This window comes from Typopeltis vanoorti, chromosome 12, assembly GCF_054136105.1.
Source record: "Typopeltis vanoorti isolate ZY-2024b chromosome 12, IOZ_Tvanoo_1.0, whole genome shotgun sequence".
In the NCBI taxonomy this organism is placed as follows: Eukaryota; Metazoa; Arthropoda; class Arachnida; order Uropygi; family Thelyphonidae; genus Typopeltis; species Typopeltis vanoorti.
The window spans coordinates 19,050,155-19,070,967 of record NC_143560.1 but is presented as its reverse complement, the minus strand read 5'-3'; the positions used below and the strand labels follow the sequence as shown (position 1 = coordinate 19,070,967).

At 35.7% G+C, this 20,813-nt stretch overlaps 2 protein-coding genes across 6 annotated transcripts in view; one reads left to right on the top strand and one right to left on the bottom strand.

Moving 5' to 3' along the window:
• Nucleotides 1-460, top strand: part of LOC150100614 (5' exonuclease Apollo-like) — a 46,537-nt gene extending 46,077 nt beyond the window's left edge. The window contains exon 4 of the mRNA XM_090402079.1: nucleotides 435-460. The gene's annotated coding sequence lies outside the window, so the exon portion shown is untranslated. The remainder of the gene's footprint in view (nucleotides 1-434) is intronic.
• Nucleotides 356-20,813, bottom strand: part of Atg7 (Autophagy-related 7) — a 350,749-nt gene continuing 330,291 nt past the window's right edge. For 3 of the 5 annotated variants that reach the window (XM_090402073.1, XM_090402075.1, XM_090402078.1), the window contains 3 exons: nucleotides 19,553-19,721; nucleotides 12,761-12,880; nucleotides 356-671 (listed from right to left, as the gene is read on the bottom strand). In XM_090402073.1, coding sequence (XP_090258199.1) covers nucleotides 636-671; nucleotides 12,761-12,880; nucleotides 19,553-19,721 — 325 coding nt within the window. In that variant the 3' untranslated portion in view covers nucleotides 356-635. Of the gene's footprint in view, nucleotides 672-12,760; nucleotides 12,881-19,537; nucleotides 19,722-20,813 lie in introns of those variants that run through there. The other 2 variants (XM_090402077.1, XM_090402076.1) reach the window with 2 other exon arrangements.

The following is a 20,813-nucleotide window of genomic DNA, read 5'->3' as shown; positions in this document are numbered from 1 at the left end:
AGATTTATCTGGCCCCAAAATGTTCCACAAAGTACTATTTCCAGCATATGTTCTCTGTACACAGGGAGATTTGTTTATCTCTAAAGAATAAAATGGTGATGCAAGCAGTTCAAACACAGTATCAACAATGCAGGAAGGCCTATTCTACTAACAGCCTCAGCCAGTCCAAAATAACATTGCTAGGATGATACACAAAGCACCAGGTGCATGAAAATTGGTAGTATGAAAATATTTATATCATCTACAACTGCCACATTTTGGAAAGTGGGTATGATGATGGTGATGACTTTTGTGAACAAGTTTTAGAAGAAAAAAAAAGATTTACATTCAGTATAAACTAGAGTGAAAAATATAATTAAGATTCAAAAATTCATTTAATTCTCATTTAGTCATATACAATAATTATTTTTTTAAAGCAAATTCTCTTCTTTTAGGGTTCAGATAGTATCCCATTTACTATGGAGGCCTCTATGCATAATTTAAAAATAAACTTTATTATTGGAATTTACAGGTAATATTATATTTAAAATATACATTTTATGATTGCAAAATAATTTTATTTTACATTGGGATAACTAATGTTGCTCATAATTTACAGAAAATCGTTCATGATTTCTTGAAACAAACAACCTCCTCTAAACAATCTCTTCATCATCTTGTAATTCCCATATCTGTAAAAAAAAAAAAAAGAAGTTTTTATTATCAACAACATAATTTCTATTCAGTTATTTTCATTTGATTTCAGTTAAAATTCAAATGTCAGAATATTCATTTGTTTTGTTATTTAAATTAGGGAGTCATCTCATTTCATTACCTAGATGGTTGAACCCGACAGGAAACTTTAAGAATGAATGGTGGTGATCTGTAGAGTTCCATTTTATTATTATTAACATTACACCTTCAACAGTCATGAAATATCTGCCATTTAGCAATGACTTTTTTTTAAAAAATACGAGAAAGGAAATATATAAGCACAGTGGATATTAGATCCAGCATTATTTCAAAGCCGAATGTAGAAACTATGAAAGTTTTGTAAAGTAAGTTGAATGGAGGGCTTATGGGAATACATACACTCCCTGGCATTCATGAGTTGCCTTCATGCAGACTACTTAAAAGACAGGTGCCACACTAATAAAAGGCCAATATACATCTGTATATTGGCCTTTTATTAGTCTGTTTTGATAAAGCTGCACTGGCTGAGCTGTTTTGAACTGATTCAGGCAGAAACCTTATGAGAGCAGAGCTCCCATTTAGTATACTAAGGAACTTTAAATGTCAGAGAAATGTATTTTTTTTAAGCAAACTCTTGGTCGGTGCATAAAAGTAATTACTAAAATAAAGAAGCCTTTTGGCTCTTTATTTTAGTAATTACTTTTATGCACTGACCGAGAGCTCACTTACTAAAAATACATTTCTCTAACATTTCGAGTTTCTTAGTACTGTATGAGAGTTTTGCTTTCTTAATGTTTTTTAAGTAGTCTGCATGAAAGCAACTCATGAATGCCAGGGAGTGTATTCCCGTAAGCTCTCTGGTCAACTTACCCTATGGAACTTTCGTAGTTTCTACATTCGACTTTGAAATAATGCTGGATCTAATATCCACTTGGCACAGTGATTTTATTACAGAAACCTTATCAAAACGGACTAATAAAAGGCGAATGTATAGATGCCTGGGTGGTGCCTATGTCTTAAGTAGTCCACACAAAGGCAACTTGTGAATGCCAAGGTATTCCCGTAAGCTCTCTGGTCAACTTATGAAACTTTCATAGTTTCTACATTCAGCTTTGAAATAATGCTGGATCTACTATTCATTTTGCATTGCCGAACTGAGGTCTTTTGGCTCTTTATTTTAGGAATGAAATATTTTTTGCTCTACGTTATATATAAACACTTAACTAAAATTGTGATACCCTATTAGTATTTCTTAGTTATTAATTAGTAATTTTAGTAGTAAAATTTGTATAAAATAAATATGTGTATAGTAGTTCAGGTCTTTCCCAAAACGTTTGATGATAATATTTATTGGCATCAAGGAAGAAAGGACTTACTTCAAATTTCCTTTTAATTTTGGAACTTACAAACACTAGATAGGAGAAGAAAATATTGAACTTTACAAGAAAGTGATAGCAATAAATTGAATGATGAAAGATGAGCAAATATGAGTGTTTATCATGGCATGGTTAGAAGTGAGTAAGTGTGCATACAGTGAGTGATAGCAAAAATGAAACAGGGAAAATGAAAACAGTGATCTGATAATGACAGAGACAGCATACTTAAGTGGAGTTCTATGCAGTGCAAAACATGTGATAGAATGGTTGGAGAACTGGTTGATGCAAGGAGAGAGAGAGAGAGGGAGTGTAAAAGAGAGAGTATAAGGATTGAATTTTGTATGGTGACTTCCCAATAAGAGAAGCGACTGAGGAGAACATGCAATAGCATTTCCTTGGGACAATAAGGATATCAGCAATGTTATAAGGATGCAGACAGGTGAAGTGAAAGAGGTTATTACCTTTACTGGTACTAATAATCTAACAGGAAAGTGTGCAAATCTCCCTTTACTTCAACACACTTTTCACATCTTTGAATCAAAATTTCTGTGCCCGTGAAAAAGTAGTCTGTACTTTTGTCTGCAAAATGGCCTAAAACTGCATCTTTCACCTCATTGTATCTGCAAATTTTCTTCCTCAAAGGTCTTTCTTCAGTTTCGAGAAGTGATCACTGGATGCTAGATATGGGCTACAGGCTGGGTGTTCAATTCTCTGAAAGCCACAGTCCTTCACTGCAGCCTTTGCAATAATAGCAGTATGGATTAGAGCATTGTTGTGAAGCAGATGAACACAATGACTCAGCATTCCTCATCTCTTCTCCTTTACGGTGTTGCACAGGTTATGCAGGAGTGAAGCATAATAATTTGCATTCATAGTGATATTCCTTTCATTGAAGTCAATCAAGAGAATTCCCCGGCAATCCTGAAGTATTGTTGCCATGATCTTGGTGGACTGAGTGACCGTGGCTTTTCTTGGTGGTGCTTTGCCTGGCTTGTGCCATTCCATGGATTCTCTTTTGGAAACAGGATCATAATAAAGGACCATGGTTTCCTCCCCAGTGATAATAGATTCTAGCACTTCTGATTCCCTTGGCAAAACTCTAAAAACTTGTGGGAACAGGTCACATGCTGCTCATTCTGAATTGAAGAGAGAAGTCTGCCAGCCTGCTTGGCAGACTTCATTCCTCATGATACTCAAAATTTTCATCTACTTTCCAAACTCTGGTTCAACAAAAAATGTACCAAAGCAGTTGATCAGGAAAAAAAAAAAAAAATAAATAAAATTCAGGTTACTGCAGGTGGCTTGTATCAAAAACCATAGCTTAGTACTCTACAAATACTGAAGCATGCAATAAATGTAAAATGGTCATCAGTGGATCTAATCTGACTTCATAAAGGCTAACAGCAAAAAACTTGCCTTCAAATGGGAGTCATAAATCGGCGTAAAATGCTGGTGACTGATATAATCCCCTGATCAGATGATTATATCAATCTTCAAAGCCTATTACCTCCGTATAACATTTATGGAAATGGTAAGAGTCTTGGACACTTCTGGAAAAACCATTAAAGACTATTGGCGGTCATTCGATATTTTGAAGGGCATTAACAACATTGAGGCAGCTTGGAATAACGTGTCAGCAAAGTGTTTAAAAGGAGCATGGTGAAAACTTCTTCCAGCATTTATGCATGACTTCGAGGAGAATGTTATTGAAGATGTTACCAAGCTTGCGCGAGAGGTGGGATTCTACGATATTACAGCTGAAGATGTGACAGAAGTCTTAGAGAGCTATGATAAACCGCTTTCCAATGAAGACTTAAAAGAATTAGCCGAACAATTAAGTCAACATCCAGAGGAGGAGAAAGAAAACGAAGAAGGTCCTCTGAGAGATATGAAACGGCCGATTTACAGCGTATCCTTGCAAGCATAGAGACATTGACTGATGAACTCTGCAAAATGGACCACGATTGGGAATGGAGTGCGAACGTAAAAGGAGTGTAATCGCATCTATTCGACCTTACACTGAACTCCTTAAAGAAAGAAAATCTAGGCAGTTAACACTGGATACTTTTTTTTAAAAAAATGCAGGTGATCCAAAACCAGGAACTTCAACATAGAAATATGTAATACTTTTCGAAGTTTCATATTTTTTTGTATATAATTTTGTTTTGTTCGTTATTAATAATTTTATTTTAATATATATGTATGTATTATCAAAGCTTTAAATATAATAATGTTACGCATACTTCATGTGCATATTTTTTGACCGTGAAACATAACTTCATACCTCCCATTAAAATTGGGTTTGTTTTATGCCGATTCGGTTTACACCCATTTTTTCAGGAACGGAACTGAGGTGTAAACCGAGGGCTGCCTGTACTGCTCTAGAGCTAACACTTGTCCTCTATCATTCCTTCAATCTTCTATACTCAGCTTGCACTTATTCCAACACATGGAAGCAAGCATGCATCCAACCTGTTCCAAAAAAAAAGGAGAAGTCTGCTGTTCAACTACTGACCAATCATTATTCCTTCAATCCTTTCCAAAATAATGGAGAAAGTTATCAGCAGTCAACTTCTCCAACTACTTAGAGGCCCACCAGTATGGGTTCTGCAAATCTAGATCTATGACTGATCTCTTAGTCTACATCACCCATCACTGGACATGTGCCATGGAAAGGTTCAGAGAAACATACACTATTGTACTAGACATCTCCAGGGGCTTTTGAATATGTGTCATCGTGTCCTGCTTAGCAAACTGCCACCCTCCATAATTGGATAGCCAGTTTTTTCTCTGTATCATGGCGGGTACCTTCTCTTCAATCTTTGCCACCAATGCAAGAGTGCCTCAGGGTCCCTTTCTATCATCTACTTTCTTTCTCCTATACATAAATAATCTATGTTCAATCACAATCTTGACTGACAAACCATGTAATTCTTAGATATCCCAAACATCAAGATCATCTGCAACAAGTGACTTTAAACACTGATCTTCAAATCATCCTTCAGTTGGCCAGGACTTCAATGCCACCAAAATGCAGTCCTACCTTAAATCTTGCAAAAGGAATCTCAGCTCACTTAACCTTACCTTTAGTGATACACAAATCACCAGACAGGATCAGATCCCTCCCCTTGAACTGACATTTAGCTCCAGCCACTCCTGGCATAAACACATCACTTCAATAGCTTCCTCAGTCTCTAAAACACTAGACATTCTTTTATACTCAAAATACTATTTTACATCCATCCAACTATTAACCCTATATAAATCTCAAATTTTCCCATCCTTAGAATGCTGTTCACAACTTGAGTGGTGCACCTAAAACCATCCTAAAAATTCTTGATGCTGTCCAGAGGAGAGCAATTCAGCTCATAGAACATGATTCCTTAATTGCACAGAAAATTGGCAAACATCATTCATCATTCCTCCACTTTTTTTGTTGGATCTGTTAAAACAAGAGCAGCAGCAGCTGCCCAAAGCGGTTTTTCAGTACAACTGCAAACACATTGAACCTGCTTCTCCACTTTCTCATTTTTTCCATCTACCTCTGGAACAGCCTTTCTTATATGTCTCACAATTATAACTTCCAGCTCTTCAAGAAAAATGTCAACCAATTTCTTCTTTCTCAATTCTTATCTGTGCTCTACACACAGCACTGATGTGCTATAGGTTCTTGCACCTCTCGAGTGCAGGTTGGATATAAAAAATAATAATAAAGCATATCAGCCTGTGTATTATAACAAGGTGCACGGGAATTGTCACCTCTGCTGGCCAAACTGTTTAATTTGAGTGTCAGTTCTGAGAAGGTGCCAAGGAAGTAGAAAGAGAGAAAAATAGTTCTACTGTATAAAGGATGTTCCAAGATGTAAATTATAGGCCAGTCAGTATATCAGGAGTGGTGGTTAAAGTACTGGAGAGGTTGGTTAAAGATAGAATTCAGGACTGATGGACAGGAAAAATGATACTTTATAAGGAAAAAAATGGTTCTGTGAAAGATAGATCTTGCCTTAGTCATTTGCTTACTTATAAAGTAACAGCTGAGTTGGATAAAGGAAATGGCCACTCGGAGATGGTGCTGGAGTTTGACGTTGAGCCTCATTTGACAGAATTCCACATGAAACTATGGCATAAATTGGAGCAAATGGGAATGAACATGAAACTGGTGATTTGGATAAGAGGGTGGTTGACAGTTAGGATATCAAAGAGTGGGATATGGGGAAGATGAGTCTAGGAGAAGGCAGGTGACTAGCAGTGTACTGCAGGGCTCAGTATGTGCCATTCTGTTTAATTTATCCATCAGTGATACAAGAAATATTTTCAGAGGAAAGTTGTTTGCTGATGATGCAAAGCTGGGAAAAGCAACAGAAAATGAAACTCATGTAGAGATCCCAAGAATGACTTAAATACACTAGCAGTATGGGAAAATGTAAATGGCTGCCAGTTTAATGTGGCAAAGTGTAAGATGATGCACTTTGGGAAGAAGTCACAAGCTGCATGCTATACTGATGGAAATGAATCAGGAAACTGATGAGACCAGGGATTTGGGGGGGCTATTTTGGTCACCATAGAAAAGGTGATCAAAATAGCATATCAGATTGTGGCTGTTGAAGAATGCAGTGACATGGGGATAGAGAGGTTATTATTTCCCTTTATAAGGTTTTAATATGACAGATCTGGAAACTACTGTATGCAGATCTAGTCTCCTGAATTTTGTGGGGATGAAGAAGTGGTGGTGGTGATGATGGAGAGGATCAGAAGGAAGTGACAAAGATTGTGGTGTGGACTTTTGGAATTGGTTGTCAGAGGTGGTCATAAGTGCACATCAAATCATTCGTTATCATATTCCTCATTCTTAATTCAGCACTATCATATCTCAGCAACAGATAAACAATTTTCACTTTAAATCCTCTTAAATCCTTCAGTACTAACTTATCTCAGCAGCAGGCTAACAATTTTCATTCTCTCCCTTTCTTTCTCACTTCTTTCGGACATCCTTTCATGTCCCCATTATAGGGGACATGAAATGATCTAGCATGAAATGATCATGCCAGTCATTATAGCAAGTACCATGAATTATAGCAAATAGTATGGATTACAGCAAACACCATTATAACAAACTACCAAGAGGTTCCGATCCAAAGTCCATTATAGGTCCAATGCTGCTCTTACCCATTCTTTACCATACGATCTCTCGGCTGTGACTCCCCCCTTACCCACTCACCTTTTATCACCCCTTACCCTCATATACTTTCCTAGACTCAATTACTCTTCTTGCATCCAAGGCGATTGCATTTCTATGCTAACCATCCCCATTTACACACTTACTGCTTGCTTCCATAATGACTCTAGTTTCCCTGAGTAAGTTTCAGTGTCTTTAAGTTTCTATTTGCTTTTCTGTTCTATAATTTCTAATTAACAATTCCAAATAAAAAAAAAATTAATTAAATTTAAAAAATAACACATGCACACACACACATATATATATACACACACACACTAGGGAGGTTCCACCCCCTGGCACCTACGGCGTCCAACCCCCCCTGAGTTCTGCACTGGTAGACCGGTTCTCCTTGAATTCTGATGACTCAAATTTTGAAAACTTGAAAGGGGGGGGGACCCGCGCCCAACTCCCCGAGTTCCGGATTGGTAGGCCGGTTCTCATCGAATTTTGAAGACTCGAAAGGGGGTTCCGCCCCCCGGAGCCTGCGGTGCCCAACCCCCTGAGTTGCGGACTGGTAAGCCAGTTCTCCTTGAATAATTCTGATTACTCGAATTTCGAAAACTCGAAAGGGGTCCACCTTATATGGACACAACTCCTCTACCATCATCAATAGCACTCCTCCTCCCTTTTTGTTTTGTCTGTCTTCACAAAAGATTACACATATCCCTCCATCTCTATTCTTGTCAGAACGTAAATGTCATCATCATTCAACCATGACTCACTTATTCCAACAATTTTTGGGTGAATGAACTATCAATGCTATAATTTAATATCCCTTGTTTTGAATACTTCTAGCATTCGTAAACATACACACTAGCTCGTTTCTGTTTCTATAACAAGTCCCACTGATCCCACCTCCCTGATATGACTCCCCCACACCCCTTCCTGTCCATTCCTCTCTATCATCACTGATATTACATCCCTCCACAGACCTAAATGTCATCCCCCACATCCATGACTATCTTAATCCTTTCTGGCACACTCATGCATCTGCTCCTGAATCCATCATTCACACTTCTCATGCAGTTTTCCTGTCCACCATGACTCTCCATGTTTCCCTGTGTCTTGTGTTCCTTCTCTTTATCATTCTCTTCACTCATGCCACTCACTTCTCTATTCTCAAATCCTCCTACTTTACTCTCCTATCCATAACACATCTTGCTTCCTCAGATCTTCTATTTGCTTCAGTCATTTTCTCTTGCAGCAATCATTTCTCCAACTGACTCGCACCAAATCCATTTAAATGTAACCCATTTCTTTTATACAGCTCTATCCATCCCTCAAATTCACCCCACATGTTCGCAAAATGAACTTTCTCATCACACAACTCTGCTAGCATACCATTCATAATCTTTGCTCACCTTCTCAACTCATCATTATCATATCTGAGCAACATGCTGACCACCTTACTTATCACACTGTTATCTTTCACTCTTCTCAACAGCTTCCTGACATCCACCCTTACATTCTCCTTGTAATTTTAAAATTCAAACATATCATTTCTGCCAACTAACACTACAACTCTTTTGCTTGCTTATTCCTCTTATTCAGTGCTTAAATAACTCTGATTATTCTACTTCCTGAAAAACAAACCTTGTGCATCTTTTCGCTCACACACCTCTAATCATCCCCCATATACTGCTACACTAAAAATCATTCGATATTGCCTTCAAATCTTTCATCCCATTCTTTCTCACATTTCCATGCAAATCCGTAATTCTCCTCAGTTCATTCCTCATATGTTTAATCTCTTGCCTCATCTTTACTATTTTCATCTCTTCAATTATTTTCTCATTTCTATTTACACCAGTTGCATTTTCACTAGCTTGCACGTTTTCTGTCTTATCATTTACCACTGCTAACTTGCTGGCGGCTAGGCCTGCTCTCTTACCACCCACTGCTGCTAATTTACTGACATCTATGCACACTGTCTTACCACTCATGTTGATAACTCATTGCCACTTTCACTACTGTCTTACCATTACTGTTCAAGCATTCAACTGCACCATGAACTCTACTTATTCCCATAGCTACATCCACTATCTATTGCCCACTACTGCTCACATTCAATGATGTCACATAATCTATAAGCATGCTACACTTCTTGCACACCTAAACTCCTTTATCTCTATTAATCCTCTCCATATAAATATATTCAAATACATATGTGGTGTATTTACAAATACATATTGCATTCACAGTAGCTCACCATTTTCAAAAAATCTATGCCACATACATTCATATTTCGTGCCAATCTACATCTCACTACCATTTTACTCACACTCAAAGCTACACACAAGAAACAAAAAGAAATTTAATAAATACAGACCTTTAACTACACTGAACACTGCCATCATACAACAATATTTAAATAACAAATTATTGCTATTGTCACACACAATTTTAAAATTCAAACTTATCTTTTTGCAGTTCTCTCGACAAATCAGCTCTCTCTCTTCACCATTTTCATTAATTTTTTTTTTTTTTAAATTAGAATTCACATCCTTCTATTCTGGAACATAAACTTAAGCCATAACTGGGGGTGGGGGGGGGGCATATATGAGCACAGGTATCCAAACTATTCCAATTCTTCTGATGTTCCTCTGGCAAGAGACAACAGGATACATGTGGCCAACTGTTCTTGGCATAGATGTTATTTATACCTTAGTTGCCTATGCAGGAGTTGGAGGAGAAGAAGAAGAATGCTGAGGAGATCAGTTAATGGTGCCAACTAGAAGTGAGAGAGATGGAAACAAAGGAGGAGAAAACTTTTGCCTAGTGGCCTTTGGTGCTTCTTCTGCAGCAGTATAGACCATGTGAAGTGAAGTAGCGAGGTTTTTTTTTTTTTGTCTCATGGCTTTTTTTTTTTTTTAGCTGCCTTGGCACAGATTGAAGGTCACAGAAATTTTGAATGGGGGTGGAAGATGAAGGCCTTCATTACAGCAAGAATTATTTCAGTTATTTGGTTATAGTAAGTGTCTAGTTCAGGAGAGTAGAAATAATGATCAACCAACAGAAGTGAAATGCCAAAATTATGGTTATACCATTTGGCACCAATATAGTGCCAAAGGTGCTGGGGAAAAGGGCCTTTTGCAGAAAGAGAAACTTCGATGAAGTTATCATCTAAGTGAAAAGAAGAGATAGAATCAAGATCCACAGTGTACTTAGAAGAAAAAATGCAGGTAAAGTTTATTGGAATGATTGGATGTGGACTGTTTGAAATTACAAATTGTGCACTATTTTATTTATTTTAGTATTATTATTTGTTTTGCATGTTATGGTGAGGATTATGACATATTCTGATAGGTAAGTGAGGAATTTACATTAAGACTGTTAATTTGGACATTTTTTTCCAGCTGGATCAGTAGAAGTGGAAAAGTCTCCCATGAAACTTCACTATTAGAACAAATTGGACTGCAAAAAATCAAGTCTTAGAGATCTAAATTTGAAGGAAAGTAAAGGCAACAAATGACTAGAAAAGGGAAATTTTGAACATAATAAGGAAAAAAAAAGGGGAGGGGGAGAGGAATTCCAGCAGAAACATATAGCAACTATTTTCTAGGTATATGTTTATTTCATGACAAACCTTCATGAAAGACCAGTAACTTTGCTTTTTTTTTTTTTTAAAGTGATGACTGTCACCCACAAAAAGTTGTATATATAGTACCTTAGTACTATGATGGAGATAAGGATTCTCTTTCTATTTTTATTACATATTTATTTTTAACAGTCTGGAAACTATGCTCTAAAAACCAAACATTGAATGATTTCAAGTTACTTCAGGCATGCAATGAGTGGAGGCAGTGGTCTCACACCAGGCAATAAAATTCATCTGCCTACTTAAAGACAAACATCCATGCCCATGGCAGGATTCAAAATTTGTAGCTTGTTGATTGGAGAGCAGATATGCTATCTACTCGCTCAACAATGCCAGCTAAAACTGGCCAGGGGTTAGAATCCTGCTCTAGACTAAATGTGTCTTTTTGTACCATTTCTGGTTGAAAATTAAAGTTACAATGATAAGTTTAAAAAGGAGTGGAGGACATACAGTTTGTGATATTATTTGGGAATGCATCTCATTAAAAAAAAGTTTTAAGAATCTGCCTTCTAATCAGGTGAACTATTTTACATAATTGGTTATTTTTGGAAACAGATGGTTGTGTGTAGTCAGTAATATTGTACAGTAATCCCTCGATTAATGTGCCCCCGATTAGTGCGCCATTTTTTTTCGATACCCAAATTCGATTAGTGTGCCTATACACATCTTAAAAATAAATGTTACAGATTTTAAAAATTTTCTATCTGTACATTTTTATGGCTATTTAAAAAAAATCACTCACCAGAATGAAATAATTTAGTTACCGATTTAAAACATTTTACAAAGATTTTAATGGCATACTACACTACTTCCATGTATGCTATGTATACTATGTTCCAAATTTTTACCGCCAAAATTTATGTCTGCTATAGTTCCGATAATAACAATCCATCTTCTAGGATGAGTTGTTAATTATTACACATCAGAAAATGAACTTCTCTTTTATGATCATTGTAGTTTTTAAAGTAACTATTTTGCTTGTATAACAGTTGGGAAATTTTATCTATAAAGCACGTGATATCGCGTGTTGGCCACCAATTCGTATGTCCTTCATTTCTTTCTCCCCTTCAATGATAACGTCCAAGAGTTAATTATATCCCATTTTGAAGAATTGAGTGATTCCGACCTGCTAAGTTTCGATGCACAGCAGGAAGATCCCGAAGAATATGAAGAAAATTTAACCACTGATAGTCAGCCAAAAGAGATTTCACAGAAACAATTTGAAAATAAGCAGCAATGCTTAGAGGCTGACCCTGATGAGGAGAAGCAGTAAAATTTGCAGAAGAGTAGAAGAGGCAATAGGGCCATACCGTCGGTTGTATGAAAAAAAGAAACAAAATGTCCACCACACTACATTAGCTCAATTCTTTGTTAAGAAATAGAATAATAAATTTATATTCTAAATATGTTTTATTGTCTTTCAGCTTCATGGTTTTCCTTTAACACTAGACCCTGAGACAAACCCTAATTCTTTTATAAAAAAAATTAATTGTCAAAAAAGAAATCTGAGGAACGAATTATACATTTTCTCATAGGTTATTATATTCGATTAGTGCGTTTTCGATTAATGCGCCTGTTTTAAAGAATGCATTAGGTGCACTAATCGAGGGATTGCTGTATTACAGTTTAACCACTGCACTATGACATGTTTACATGTAAGTGAAAACATGGATGCAAAATGTTTAATGAAATTGAAATAATATTTGGATATGACTGAAACAACTCAGATAAGATGCATAAAGTATTTGCTCTATTTCATTCATATGGTTGGCTGAGTAGTTCAAATGTTACAGAATAAGCCATTAAACATATTATATTAACCACCAAATCAAATAGTGTGATTTACAAAGTTTTTTTTTTATGCATGCTCTTACTTTATGTAATAAATGAAAATACCTCTTCATCTTTGATTGTCTCGTGCAGTTTGGTCAAGCCAGTTAGATCAGCAAGATAGTTAGGATCACCAAAAACATGTTGAAGAAATTGAAATCCTTCCTTTTCATACATTTGAAGAACCTACAGGGGGGAGATGAGGAAATATGAGCATATATTTCTCAATATGCTATTTATTTTTATTATATGGTATTCTTTCAGCAGTTATTGAAAACAGTAGTGTAATTCAAATTGTAAAACCAGCAAAATATTAATAAGTTTAATACATGCATTTTTTTTTTCTTCTCTTGGTGTTGTTTATACATGAAGAGCTATTAGAATATAAATTCTACAGTTATGCAGACAGTAGAAAAATGGAAAAGGATAACCATATACTATGTAAGGACATTAGTTCGTTTCAGTTATTTTGTTACCTACAATTATTCAGTTCAGTGCTGTATGCTTATAGCTACAATGGCACTGAAGATGCCGGGTAGAAAAACCAGTGAAATATTAATAAATTTAATACATGTATTTTTTCTTCTCTTGGTGTTGTTTATACCATGAAGAGCTATTAAGAATAGGGATTCTACAGTTATGCAGACAGTAGAAATGTGGAAAAGGATGAATACTAATATATGTAATAGTATTTGATCTGGTAATAGCATCAGAAGATCTATCCATAACTACAATAGCAACTCTACCTCCGATCAGTGAAGTGACCATGCAGTCTTGTAAAGGGAAATTGCTCAACATATGGAATTTTCAGTCAAGAAAGGATTTATATGGAGCTACAAAATTGACGATTAGAGCAGTGCCAGTGGCATAAGAAACTACATGGAATGGGGAGCTGCATGGGAAGTGGTCAAGGATGGTCTGAGCAAGGCAGTATCATATTGCATACCCAGGGTCAGGAGGATAAACCGAGTAGGTATTAAATAGATGAGCAGCAATATAAAGTGGAAGCTGCAAAAAAAAAAAGAAAAAAAGAAAGCATTATGGAAGGAATATAAACAAAAAGGTGATCAGCATGCTCATGAGCAATATAAAGCACAAGCAAAAAAAGAGTAGCTAGTTTGGTAAGAAAGGCTAAATCAGATTTTGAGAGAAAATTAGCTAAGCAGGTTAAAGTAAGTAAATGATAAGGTTTTTTTTGCTACATAGCAAGTAAGAGAAAGAATGATTATGGTAAGATAACTTTACTCAGTGCTGATGGTAAGAGTGTGACAGAAGCTGAAGAAATAGTCCAGTTACTAACGTGAGAACCAAGGTAGATGAACTGAGGTACTCAGTATATTAAAAAAACATCAATGTGAATATGGTAGTGGGCCTGGATGATATGTCAGTTCATGCTACGAGAATGTACAAGTGAAGTGGCAGTGCCTCTGACAAACTTGTTTAATCTAAATTTCAGCTCTGGCAAGGTTCCAAGGGAGTGGAAAGAGGGTAAGATAGTTCCATTACATACAGGTGGTTCCAAGACAGAAGTAGCATATTTGCAGAAAAGGGAAATTCTGACTCAGTAATTTATTCACGTTTTCCAATTTTATCTAATTTTGCTTTCAGGTGAAAGCAAAATTGGATAAAGGAAATGGCTACATTATAATACTGCTGGACTTTACAAAGGCATTTGACAAAATAACACCTAGAAAATTATTACATGTTGGAACAAATGAGAATTGATATGAGATTGGTGGCATGGATAGGGCATTGGCTGAAAGACAGATATTAGAGGGTGGCATTCAGTGCAGTGGAATCAAGGTGACTAGTGGATTGCCCCTGATTGCTCTGTACTAGGACTACTCTTAATTTGTGCACAGCAAAAGATCTGATAATGGGGAGGAAAAATTCGGTTGTTTGCTAATGATGCAAATTTTATTTTTGTTGCCCCTTTTTTTTGCATTTGATTTTTTTCATATTTATTTGTATGATGGATCCAGCACTGTCACAGTGTCATTCTGGTGATTAAAAGTATTGCAGTTCAAAACTGGGGAAAATATTGCTCTCATATTGCCAGTCAATATTGCTCTTATGTTACCTTTATCAATAGTTGATAAAGGTGATATACCGTTCGAGCACAAATGAGAGAACCCTTGACACTTCTGTGCATGGCAGAAGAAGGTGAATCCATCCCAATAATAGAGTAATAAATTCATCTCGTGGGATAAGTTTGTTTATTATTACACATCTGAAACTTAGCTTTTCTATTATGAACATTATAGTTTCTAAAGTGGTAACTATTTTGCTTGTATAACAGTTGGAAAATTTTACATACAGTATTAACAAAATTTAAAAAATATATAAAATAAAAAATAGTGTAAGTGAAATTTATTAAGAAAGTTTATATAAAAATAATAATTATACAGAAATTTTTTTTTTTCAAATGCGTCTTAGCCATTCTAAAATTACAGCTGAGAGAACTCAGACACTTTAATGTCCTAAACTGATTATTTATGACTTGTGACTCTAACAAAATTAAGCATAAAATTTTGAAAAAAATACCTTTATCAAATCCTTTTAATTTTCGTAGTCATCTGAATCAATGTCCGAATTACTTTCACTTACATTAATCACCAAAGGTTTGCATAATTCTTTGATAATTCCATCTCTGTCCCAATACATTTCCAATGAGTCAATATGAGAGCAATATTTTACCCAGTTTTGAACTGCAATACTTTTAATCACCAGAATGACACTGTGACAGTGCTGGATCCATCATACAAATAAATATGAAAAAATCAATGCAAAAAAAAGGGGCAACGAAAATAAAATTTGCATCATTAGCAAACAATTTTATTGTTTGCTAATGATGCAAATGACAGCAAGAAAGCACGTGATTTTGTGTGTTGGTGATGAATTCGTATGTCCCTTATTCCTTTCTCCACTTCAACATCAATTGACTCTTCTTGGCACTCTGCAGCTACAGTTCTCTCAACTGTGGGCAGATAATAGATATCTTCCAGGATGATTTAAATAAATTGGCAGTAGGCAAAGGGCAATTTAATAAATTGGCAAAGGGCAAGGTTGTCAATTTCTCTTTATAAGGCTATGATTTGGTCACCTGTGTTTCTAGAGAGCCAGGAGGTGGCAGAGAAGATTCAAAGATGAGTAACCAAGCTCGTTAAAGGTGTATGAGTTGCAGAGTTTATCTGACAGGTGGAGTTACTAAAGGAATTCTATAAGATCGACACAAAAGAAATGTTCCAATGCATGGGGAGTAGGATGGAAACAAGGGATCACACTTGAAAGATGTCTAAGAGGAAGCATGTGAAAACTAGGCTCTTTGTTTGGAGAGTGGTGAATGAGTGAAATAGATTGTCAGAGGTGGCTGTGAGCATCCTAATAGTGAATAAGTTTAAGGAGATGTATGATAGTTGTGGTAATGGATAGCATGGATCTCCTGCAATGAGTCTTTTGACTCCATGGAATACCTGTATAAATAATAATATTAGACTAAACCTAAAGAGAGGAACCCTCTGTGGGTTTGGGCCAGTCATGGCTTTTGGATGGAAGGTCTAAGAATCACTGTTTTCCAAATCTTGGGTGTCTCAATGAAATGTTCAATAAGTAGTCTGTCAGTGTATTTTATGGAAATAAAATACACTGGAAAAGAAGTGGATTTTGATTTTTTTTTTAAAATTAGAGATTGGAAAATCAGGAAAGTGTTTGGTATTTTAAAGTACGAGAAGTACAGTAATACTCTCCACCTTCTGATGCTCTAATTTATGCATATCTGCTCTCATGACACTTTTCAATTATGACCAATGTCCATTTATACAATGCTGCATTCACTCATATGAAGGTTTTAGTGAAATGATGTGACTGTAAATCAACTGATGCACATTTTGATGAACTATTTGTTTACAATGCTCATTATGTCTCTTTGTGTTTTGATGTTCTGCTCTGACTTATCAACTGTCTATAATTATTATTTTATTTAATAAAATTACCAGCAATAGTTGTTAATAGCGGCAAATAAAATTCAAAGTAAGGGAGTCGCTGCTTCCAGTAACCTTTGAAAAGAAGATGCGTAAACCTATTACAATAGGCACTAACATTAAAATTATTTAATTTAGTGACAATGATGGTTATCAAACTTTTTCAGGCTGTGGTACTTGGCAATGCAAATTTCTGTTGCAGTATCTGTGTTCTTAATACTGGGCTCTTGTGTAATTAACCCAAACAGTTCATGGTACTTGATGAAGTAATCATTATCATATTACTGGTGGTTGAATGGTGGCACTTGAGTATTTACAGCGAAATAAACAAATGTTACATAAATATTAGGCTGGTGAAAGTTTTTATACAAACATAATTGTATGAATAGGCAAAAGCATACTAAATTTGGACAGATATTTTTTACTATCAAAATTTGGTGGTATCATTTGAGAAACACTGGTCTATTGAATGCTGAGATAGGCTACAGGCTGAACCTTACCTCACACTACTGTGTTTGTCTGGTTAACCTAACAAAGATTATGTGAAAAGTGCTACACTAGCTAGTATTACAGTTATCCATAAACATAACATTCTTATTGCGAAAAAGTAAAAACTTTAAGTGGTATACACTGTCAACCAAACTAGCCAGTATGTTTCCTTAAACTAAGTTATTCAGAATAACTTTTTCTTTGTGAAAATTATTCTAAATTTTTATTTGCATAATTGCTTCAAATGAATGCTTTATGGCATTTACAGACATATATGGCTATTTAAAAATGTTATTGAACCATTACATGCATCTATAAGTGATGGGGGAGCACAATGATTCACTATGTGTGTGGGAAGGCTTATGTGTTCATAGTCCATGTTAATTTATTTTCACGGTATTGACAACAACAGAATGATAAGAAAATAATTACTATTTATTACCTTATTTGCTGATATTATAACCAGCATCTTTAGGGAACAAAAATAGTTTGTCACAGTATGCAAAACAACAATAACCTGGTATAACAAAGGAATTACTTTAAACAATTGTAGTGAACAACACAAAGACTAAGATCCTGATTAGGTGCCATCTAGGTTTAAAAAAATATTTTTAAATAAAATTAAATAAAAAGTATTAATTAGATCTTAAAATGACTGTCTCCCAGATTTTTGACAAATTTATACAGCTGTACTTGTTGTTTGGAGTATATTTTAGAGCTTCTGTTGATTCCAAAAACAATCTCTCTCTCTGACTTATAACAACTTCTGTGTAGCACTTTGGTTTTTCTTCCAATTGATCCTGTGTGAAGTGATATCCAAGGAATAGTCTGCTATACTCGACTTGCCATAACAACAGTGCTAAATATATGTTTTATGTTCACTAAGGCAGATGTCCACAGTAAGCTCGATCACAAGAACAGGACCCTTCATAAACTCCTGATGTGATGAAGAGATTTTGTCCTTGGGTGAATGGATGAAAGTTGCCAATTTGACATAAGGTTTAAATATGGTGCATAGGTGCTTTTTATTAAGCAATCTAGAAATCTTTTCAGATGTGCCTTGAATGTATGGGATGCTAACAGTTTTTCTGTAGTCTTGTCTGGTAGGCAATAAGGGAGGGGATTTCTGGGGAGCATGTAGTATTTTTCCTATCCTATGAGGATTATAGCCATTGACTAAGAAGGCATGCAGTAAGAGAGTGAGTTCAACCATGAGAGCATTGTCATTGGAACAAATCACTCTGGCTCTGTGAGTTAGTGTTTATAGGATACCATACTGTCGAGATGGGTGCTGGTGTGATTGTTTGTGCAAATATCTCCCTGTATGCATGGGTTTTCTATAAACAAAAAAGATAACCATCTGGAAGCCATGTGGTTAATGTATGAAAGGGCAGACAGTCATTACTTTCCTGTTCCATTGTAAAGTGGATTTTAGGGTGTTGACTATTTAAATGCACTAAGAATGTATCCAATGTGCCTTGACCATATGGCCAAATAGCAAACACATCATCAGCATAGTGTAGCCAAACCAGTGGCGCATCCAAGGAGGGGGACAAGGGGCACTCCCCCCCCCCCCCAAATAGGGCCAGGGCTCCTTGGCCCCTAAATAAGGCAATAGGGCCATACTGTCAGTTGTATGAAAAAAAGAAACAAAATGCCTGCCAAACTACATTAGCTCAATTCTTTGTTAAGAAGTAGAATAATAAAATTTATATTCTGAATATATTTTATTGTCTTTCAGCTTTATAGTTTTCCTTTAACTAGGCCCTGAGACATATTGCAGAAGTGGCAATAGGGCCATATCGTCGGATGTATGAAAAAAAGAAACAAAATGCCCACCAAACTATGTTAGCTCAATTCTTTGTTAAGTAGAATGATAAAATTTATTTAAATTAAGGGGATATTAAATCCCACATTGTTTCAAAACCGAATAAGAAAATCGGAATCAAAGAGTTTCATGCCGAATATAGTAACTATAGACGTATCGGCAACTACTAGCGTAAGCTAAAGCACGTAGTACAAACTAGGGCAACTCGTAGCAAAGGTGGGGAAAGTTCTGATCGCTATTCTTAGTATTTCCCATAATGTAAAACCCATCTCCCAGGAGATGTATGATGTTATACATTATGGTAGGAGGTCACTACCACCCAGACCGGTTTCGATCTTTATTGAGATCTCATCAGTGAGTAGCTAGACTAAAATATTTATGGAAAATACTAAAAATAGTGAAAAAGGTAGCAATATATGAAAGCAATAGGATGATTTAAGGTCTGTTTTAAAAGGTGATGACATTCTCGTCCACTTTAAGCAATGATGTTATTAGTTCTGCAGTGGAAAACTGCAAACAAATGAACGTTACATTATTTTGTAACAGTTAAAGAATACTTACAGGTGTTGAGCATGCTATACAGTTTTCAAATGATTTAGTAGCAGGAAGTATATGTTGAAATCTAAATAAGAATCCTCTAATCTGGTGAGGAATAATTCCAAGCAATGATATTAAACTTGATTCTACATTGAAGCTGTCATCACTTGAACTGGTAGCTGGGGCTTCAGCTCTGTAATAAAATCCACTGAATAATATGGTTGATATGTATGCACATAAAAGAACATAAATATAGCATAAATAAAGAATCTATGGAAAAATGTGTAATGATGAAAGTTAGTGAAGAGTTACTGGAACAATGTAGTTGTAATGATCTTGAAGCTGAATTTTAAGAGTATTTTAAAAAAAGTAAATAATCTGTAGAGCTTCAAAGTTATATAAGCATCTCTAGAGTCTGAGGAGGAAGCTTTCCAACTCACCTGCCATCTATTATACTTCTCTTTGAATGCATTCACTGATAAAGCACTCACAATCCCCACTTGAAACTTATTCCATTCATTCATCATATTCCACAAGAAAAGTCTAGGACTCTTGTGCTTTTTAACCAAAAAACCTATTCAGCTTTCAAGGAAGAACTTTTATTTTTTTTTTTATGCCTGACATGAACAGAAAACCTACTTCTGTATCTACTTGTATACTTTATAATCCTCTTACTAACATGCAGGCTTCCGTGTCTTAGGTGTTGTTGATTATTCATAATAGTGCTGCTTCACAGCATAAAAAAACCTAATAAATGCCCGTGTGCTTGTCACAATTATAAATTTATGCCCTGAAGATTGTGTAGAAAATCAGCAAAATAATAGTAGTTTCAATAAATTAATTTCTTTTTTCCTCCCTTGGTGCTATTTACACCATGAAGCACTATTATGAATGCAGGCTCCCATCTTATCTCCTCTCAACTTATTTATTGAACTCTGACACCCTTATTTAATTAATCTACCCACATATGCTATATTCTGAGACATCATGAATACCTGCCTCTGAACCCTCTCCAATTGAACAGAATATCAATGACCATATGTGAGCCAGGTAATCAAATGTATCAAATGCTTGTAAAGAGAGGAGTGATCAATTTCCTTTTCCTACAAGTGTTCTTTTCATCAGTGCAGTTATTCATTATGATGACGTTATTATTACTCAGACACTTTGCAACAACTGCATCGACAATTATTTGTAATGTTATACTAATTAAGTTAGTGGAATAATGGCTTGAATAATATGTCTCTTCCTCTGTAAAATAGCAAACTGTGGAATGAGGAAAAGG